We start from the raw sequence: 7569 nt of genomic DNA, 5'->3' as shown, positions 1-7569 counted from the left end.
GAGAGAGAGAGAGAGAGAGAGAGAGAGAGAGAGAGAGATTAAATACATCTTTAAAAAGTAAATATGTTACTCAAACCAACTAACGTCATGTATTTCTTGATTGTTCCTTGAGAGTGCTGAGGATCGAACCCAGGGCCTCGTGAATGCTAAACACGCAGTCTACCGTAACTGTGCTCCTTAGCCTCTGCTTATTTTTGTTTTGGTTTGACCTGTGACAGTGTCTCACTGTATAGGCCAAGTTGGCCTACAACTCGTGGTCTTCTTGCCTCTACCTGCTGGGTGTTTGGATTACAGGGGCTCACCACCACATTCAGCCTCGCTTTCTTTCTTCAGTGTGGAAAGCAGCTGGCTTCGCCTGTCAGGGCCGCTTCACATACCTTCCTGTTGGGCAGCAACACTCTTGGCACTTTGTCCCATGGATGAGTATGTCTTCCCTTCCTCTTCTGGGTGGCGAGTTCCCAAGGGGCCGTGCTGAGCGTCTGTGTCCCCCTGGCCTCTGTCTGTCTAACAGGCACACGGCTGGCACTCAGGAAGATGTTGAGGGCTGGACAGGCGATAGATAGTGTTCTGTTTAAGCAACATAGCTTCTGAGCCATTGTTACTGCCTTTATTCCCTTTTTCTTCTTTTTCATGGTTTCTTCTTTTCTTTTTTTTTTTAAAGGAATTTCACAGTCGACAAAAAAAGACATTTTTCTTGGGAGCTGAACAAAGGCTGAAGGACTGGCATAACAAGGAGGCTATCAGGAGGGACTCACAGCGCATAGGTATGGAGGGCGGGGCTGAGTGTGGGCATCGTGTAAGTGTGCCATGGGTGTGTGCACACGTGCTGAGTGTGTTAGGGATTTTCTGGACCTCTTGTTCACTCCATGCCTCCCACCGTCTTTCCTAATAACCGTACCTACCTTTCACCCGTGTGACCTCTGCTGTCAGCACCAGATCCACTGTCTCCATGTTTGCCCTGCCACCTGCATATCAGCACGTGACTTTGTCTCCATCCTTGCAAGTCCCATCCCAAACTAAGGAATAACGTTTCCAATCGACACGGATTGGGTTTGATCACGAGCAAGTTCCACCCTCTGCAACCTGATTGGTCTTTATGGACCGCTGAATAAGAGGGATTCTGTACTCTAGAGAGATGCTGCCACCTACCAGCCATCACCCAGGGAGAGAGCAAGTCACCTGGGACTGGAACCCAGGGCTGGAAGGCAGAGCCAGTTCCTCACCAACTACAGATTCCTTTTGCTAATAGGGCTTTGTCACCATCCCTGTAAGGCTGATGGGGGAAGGGCCAACACAAAAAGATACAGAGACTGTGTGGAGATTCTTCTCTGCAGAATCCAAGCAAAAGTCAGGAGAGCAGCTGCAAGGCCACTTGCAAGCCTGTGGGTCCACCACTGAGTTCCACCCTTCCTGAGCCTCTGTCTCTCCATCTACGGATGACCTCACGCAGTCTGCTTGGGCAGCCTCGAAAGGTTGTTCCGAGGGTGTGAAGGGAGAAGACAGCTATAATGTTGCTTTGCTTGAGTGGAAAGTGGATACAGCAGCAAGAGGGATTGAAATGGTGTGTGGTGATCTGGGTTAAAGGTGTCCCTTCTAAATTATTCATGACAAAACCAACTCACCACAGAGCTCAGAAGAGAACGGGTGTAATAACTGAGCTGATGCCCAGGGCATCCCCAGCCCCGACACATGGTACCCTATGTGCCAGGAATGTTACATGAAATCAGAAGGGTACGCCTTTAAATTAAGAAAGGAAACATCTGCAAAGAGATAGCTGGCCAGACAGTTGTGCCTGAATTATTAGAATATAGGGCTGCCTGGCGAGGGAAGAAAGAACAACTGAGAGATTAAGAAAAGCAAATGGCTGTTTAATTTCTTGTTTGTTGAAATAAAATTATACATAAGTATTAAAGAGTAAATATTTTTAAGTAATTTATGAAGTTGCCTAATTATAAAAAGAAAAAGTGACTAACAAGACTGAGGAGTGCTAAGTTCACATAGGGCCTCCACCATCACAGAGGACCTTGTCTGATGAGAAGGCAGAAGCCACAGCATTGCCAGGATGCTATGCTGATGTCCGGCTGGCTGGCCTTTGTCCCCTCTACTCTACTCAGCATTTGGGGCTGACTATAGCTGTGCAGGTCTCTTGGAGCCTGGTTCTCAGCAGAGGTCAGACATCTTTCCACCTGTTGCACTGAAGCAGCCTCACTGACCTTGGTTTTGTAACACCCAGAGGACAATTGGCCCTAAGCAGCTGCTAAAGTGACTAACTGGGACACAGCCATGCAGACCCTCGAGATGCTTCTCCCAGGGTTGTGTCTGTTCTCAGTCACAAGAAGCTCATGAGAACCCCAGAGAACATGCTCTTGGAACATTAGAGACCCTTCTCAGAAATATGGCACAGAGGTTGCCAACCCTTTGTCCATTGAATCCGGGACTTGGCAACAGAACTTTCCATGTAGACCTGGCTTAGTAGATAAGGCGGCTCTTAAGTTATCTCCCAACTTTAAAGAGAAATCAAAGCATCTTGTATCATCATGGCATTTAAAAATCATTTGTTACTTGTTTACAGCTGGACTGAGGATCCAGCCCCAGCCCAGTACCTCATAGGTGCTAGGCAAACACTCTGCCACTAAGCTATGTTCCAGCCCTTGTTTATGGCAATTTTGATTGACACAGAACATTTGCCTCACTTAGATGATGATAATCAGATCTCTTCAAGTTTATCTGGTATTTGACAGCTTACAGAAAGTTATCACTGTGTAGCCTCTCATTTGACTCCCCCAGACATACTTACTGCTGGTACCAGAGAAGACAGTTGTAACTGAGGGTTCATCACCTCAGAGAAAGTAGACCAGCCTCCTGTCTGGTGGTGGGGACTGAATGGACAGGAGGTTCTGGCTCTAGAGAGAGTGCAGGGAGCATGGGCTTAGGCCCTTGCACTTGGTTCTGTAACCTTTTATGAATCTCAGTATGCCTTCAGAGTGACAGTTCTCAAGTCCACTGGACAGGGTTGCTATGGTAACTACAAGGAAAAGATCAGTAGAGTATAGGATAGGATCTTGGCCAAGTGAGTGCTTGTACTCCACCCTTTCTTCTCACCTCCTCTTTCGCAATTTGGGGGGATGCTTGGGTGAAGTTCATCTTGATTGTTGGGGTTAGAGAGATGGCTCTGCAGGTAAGAGCATTTGCTGCTCTTACAGAGATAACAAGTTTGGTCCCAGAACTCATGTCAGGCAGTTTACAACTGCCTTATAATTCTGGCTCCAGCGGATATGATGCCCTCTTCTGGCCTCCACAGGCACTGCACTCATATCTGCACATACCCACATACAGACACACACACACACACACACACAAAGTTTTTGTAAAAATTAAATTTATTTATTTCGTTTCATCTGTATGAGTGTTTTGCCTGTGTGTATATATGGGTACTACATGTGTGACTGGTGCCTGAAGCAGTCAGAAGAGCACTTGAGATCCCTTAGAACTGGAGTTATGGATTGCTGTAAACCACAGTATGGGTGCTGGCACCTAAACCCGGACCCTCTGTGAGAAAGTGTTCTTTATTGCTGATCCATCTCTCCAGCCCCCATGTGATTTACAAAATAGAAGAAAACTTATTCTTTTAAATCTTGATTTCCTGGGGTTTTTAAGATGTGCTTAGATTAGTAGAACTCACTCAGGGTGTGTCTGTGAGGGCCTCTTCAGAGATAAGCAGAGCTTTGGAGCTCTGACCTGATGCAGATTAGCTTATAGAGAGGAATACTAGAAGACATGAGTTTAGGAGAAAGGCACCAAGATGAACTCCTCTTCAAGGGAAGAGATTTATTACTGTCGAACAAATATGGTCTAGTGAGGGCCTGAAGAGAAAGCCTTCAGTCTCAGCAGACAAAGCATGGTGTCCATCCTTAAAGGTTTCCTTGCACAGCCTGGAAGCAGGCTTAGTTAATATATGTTCTAGTAGTAGTCCGTAGTGCTGGCCTGTAGTCAGGTTGTCTCCAGTCTCCAGGTAGCAGAGGGAGTGAGAGGGCGTGGCTTCTTTTGAGAGCAGTGAGTGATCAGCCCACTTTGCAAAGAAACCTTTGGAGAGAGAGAGGTTTCCGGAAGGTGCTGCTTTTGAAGGCTCCAGAACACCACCAGCAGGGTTTGGGACCCAACAGTGATGAAACTGAAACCATGACAGTTTGGGAAGAGATAAAAGTATGGGTGGGGCCTCTGTGCAGAAAGTAGAACATTGGGAGTTGGAGGGTGTCCTTTCGGCTGAATCTCACTTTGACTTCTTCTTGTACTCCCTCTTTCTGCTTCCTGTACCCCCTGAGCCTACCAGCCTCTTCCACATAGTCCTGCCACCATGAGTTCTGCTTCACAACAGGCCCAGAAGCACAGAGCCACATGATGATGGACAGAACTCTCTGAAATAAAACCCTTCCTCCATTAAGTTGTTTTTCTCAGATCCTTGGTCACAATAATGCAAATGTGACTAATGTGCCCCATGGCTGGGTATAAGTTGTTTTTTTTTTTAATTTTGTAAATGTTTTCACTGTATATGTATGAGTGTTTTACCTGCGTGTAAGTCTGTGTACCACGTGGCGTACAGTGCCTGTGAAAGCAGTGAGAGGACATCTGATTCCTGGAACTTGAGTTACAGGTGGTTGTGAGCCACCGTGTAAATGCTAGGACCCAAGTGTGAGTTTCTCTGCAGGAGCAGCCAGTGCGCCAACCATTGAGCAGTCTCTCCAGCCCCAGGTGTAAGGCTCTGAGGTCCAGTCATTCTTTTCCCCCAGTCTCGACCCTTGTAGGTATCAGGTAAACCAGCAACACTGAATTTGCTCTCTGCCTCTAGGACATGGAGAACAAGGGAAGCCTTACCCCATGACCGATGCCGAGAGAGTGGACCAGGCATACCGGGAAAACGGATTTAACATCTACGTCAGTGATAAAATCTCCCTGAATCGCTCTCTCCCCGATATCCGGCACCCAAAGTGAGTGTCCCGTCTCTCATCTTCTGCTGTCTAAGGATTTTGCCCATTGCTCTGGGTTGTGAATTCATTAAAACAAACATCCCCATGAGGTGCTGCCAGCCAGCTGCCAGCCTCTGCAGCTGCAGCCTCTGCAGAGGCCTGAGCAATCAGACCCTAGAAGCTTGGAGCTGGTGTGGTGGGGGATGGTGCACCGGTGTGATCCTTCACTCGAAGGAGGAGCCAACAATTCTCCAAGTGTCTGCAGAACAGTGGCATCAGTTCACCTGGGGATTTGTTATACTTTCGAGAGTGGGTGAGGGGCACTTGTGCCACAACACATGTGGAGGTCAGAGGACAACCCCTGGTGTAGGTCCTTGCCTTCTGCTTTGTTTGAGACAGGGTCTGATTGTTATTCTCTGTGTATACAGCAGGCTAGCTGCTGCCGGCTCCTAGAAATTCTCCCCTCTTCCCTTCTCACTGGTGGAGTCCCGGGATGACAGATAGTCCACACCCATGTCTAGCTTTTCTGTGGGTTCTAGGAATTCAAACCCAGGTCATCTGCCTTGCTTAGCAATCACTTCACCCACTGGGCTCTCTCCAGCCCACTCCTGTGTCTCTCCTCAGATTAACTGTCCCAAAGCACTGGAGGCCATCAGCCATCAGTGTCCTCCGAAGCCCTGAAGGTGACTCTGATGCAGACAGAGGGTAGAATAGGAAACCATATAGAAACCACATAGCCAAGAAGCCTCACTTGGAAGATAGGCTGTCCCCAGGACTGGACCCTTTGCATCAAACTCTTGCCCAGAGGGGACAGAAGAAGAACCTGGGGTGCTTGCCTGTGGGATTTACTATCTGTTTCATGGTTTTCAGTAATGCTCTAGAATCCTTGGCTGTCATATGAGAGTGTTGTTCAACCACACTGGTGTTGCTGGGTTCGGATCAGTGAGCTAACACTGGGCATTAGTAGACCAAACCTGTGCCTGACACCAGGAGCGCCAACTGTCATAACTGTAAAAAACTTACACCAGTCGTCCCAACCTCCCACCATCGTGAGCTCCTCAGAAGCAACATAGCGACTCATCGTCTCTCACTCTTCTGATGTGGGCCTTCAACTCTCTGACCTCCTGCCTCAGCTTCCCGAATAGCTGGGATGACAGGCCTTTGTCGTCAGGCCCGGCTCATGTAACTCACTAAATGCTACGCTGACATATGTAGGAAATGGATTCCATGAGGGATATTTTTATATGATTATAGAGTAAGTAAATCCTCAACTGAACAGTCCAAAGTTGGAAATGGCGTCTGCCCGATTTGCTTCCTTTCTTTTTTAAATTTCGTGTGTGTGTGTGTGTGTGTGTGTGTGTGTGTGTGTGTGTGTGTGTGATGGTGCATATGCCACAACATGCCTGTGAAGGTCAGAGGACAGCTTAGGAGTCACTTTTCTCCTTCCACCAGGTAGGTTTCTGGGATCGAACTCGGGCTTGGTAGCAATCGCCTTACCCGCTGAGCCATCTCTACAGGTTTTCCTTCTTATTTTGTACATGTTTGTTTGTTTGTTTTTCCACATTTAGAATGTTGCCCTGAAATGTATCCACAACTTGGGAGAGGGTTCTGAGCTCAGGAGGCTTTTGGCACCTCTGTTAGCAGCCTGTCCACCCAACTAGCCTCCTGCTTAGTAATGTTGAATACATCCAACACCTGCTTTTTCCAGTCACCAAGTGTGGAAGCTGAGTTTCCAGCAGCGAATAGACAGAAGATACCTTGAAGACCTCCTCTCCCTCTGGGGAGACTTCTCTTCGGTTTGTCAGTGGGAGCACAGGAGTAAATTAGACCTGTTGTGTAGCATGCTGCCTTTGGTTTCTTTTAGCTTAAACAACTTCTCAGGCAGGAGTCGGGGTTCCGCTTTTCCTTTTATCCCTTCAAACTGAATTTTGGCAGCAGCACCCCAAGTGCAAGATAGAGGGGCTATTTGCTTATGCCAGTCACCTTTATTTACACCAGAAGCTGCCCCAGAGACATACACCCACGGAGAACAGGAGCTAGACACTTTGGCCCCAAGTTGCTGGACAAGCATGTGGAAGGTAGCCAGCTGGCTCTGAGCAGGCCTGCCCTCTGCACCTCCAGCCAAGTGAGTGTGAACATGGGCTGGCTGGTGGGCTGGCCCACTTGCTGGGGAACCCAACCGGGCTGCTTGGCAACCAAACATAGGGGCTCTTCAGGACCCATGGCGGGTGACATAAGGGAGTTTCGATTGCAGACGTGAGTGGATCTTCAGGCTTCTCTGGGAGCAGGCAGTTGGATGGTCAGTGTCCCAGTGCCAAGCTAACCACAATGGGGATGACAGCAGCCTGCAGCCAGGACCTGCTCCATCCCGAACATTGACCTTCAGGCAGAAGTAGATGAGAACGGAGCCTTTCACCTACTACATCCCCACTCCCATGTCCCCTTTTGATTTTTCCTTTTGTGTTAACATGATTAGTTTATGATATATGCTGAATTTCCTCAAAAGAATGTATGGATTATTGTAATAGGTCAGATTCTCCGGAGCCTCTCTACAACCCCCAACAGGTTACAGAGTCCAGATGAAAAGGGAGGTAAAGCTCGTTAC

General features: G+C 48.0%; 1 protein-coding gene across 2 annotated transcripts in view; it reads left to right on the top strand.

Moving 5' to 3' along the window:
- Galnt10 (polypeptide N-acetylgalactosaminyltransferase 10) overlaps positions 1-7569 on the top strand; it is a 152446-nt gene that overhangs the window by 80657 nt on the left and 64220 nt on the right. For both annotated transcript variants that reach the window (XM_028782510.1, XM_028782511.1), the window contains exons 2-3: positions 662-764; positions 4847-4985. In XM_028782510.1, the coding sequence (XP_028638343.1) occupies positions 662-764; positions 4847-4985 (242 nt within the window). The remainder of the gene's footprint in view (positions 1-661; positions 765-4846; positions 4986-7569) is intronic.

Source organism: Grammomys surdaster, unplaced genomic scaffold, assembly GCF_004785775.1.
Source record: "Grammomys surdaster isolate TR1022 unplaced genomic scaffold, NIH_TR_1.0 797, whole genome shotgun sequence".
NCBI lineage: Eukaryota > Metazoa > Chordata > Mammalia > Rodentia > Muridae > Grammomys > Grammomys surdaster.
Note: the sequence above shows the minus strand (reverse complement) of the source record. Positions and strands in the feature narration are given on the sequence as shown.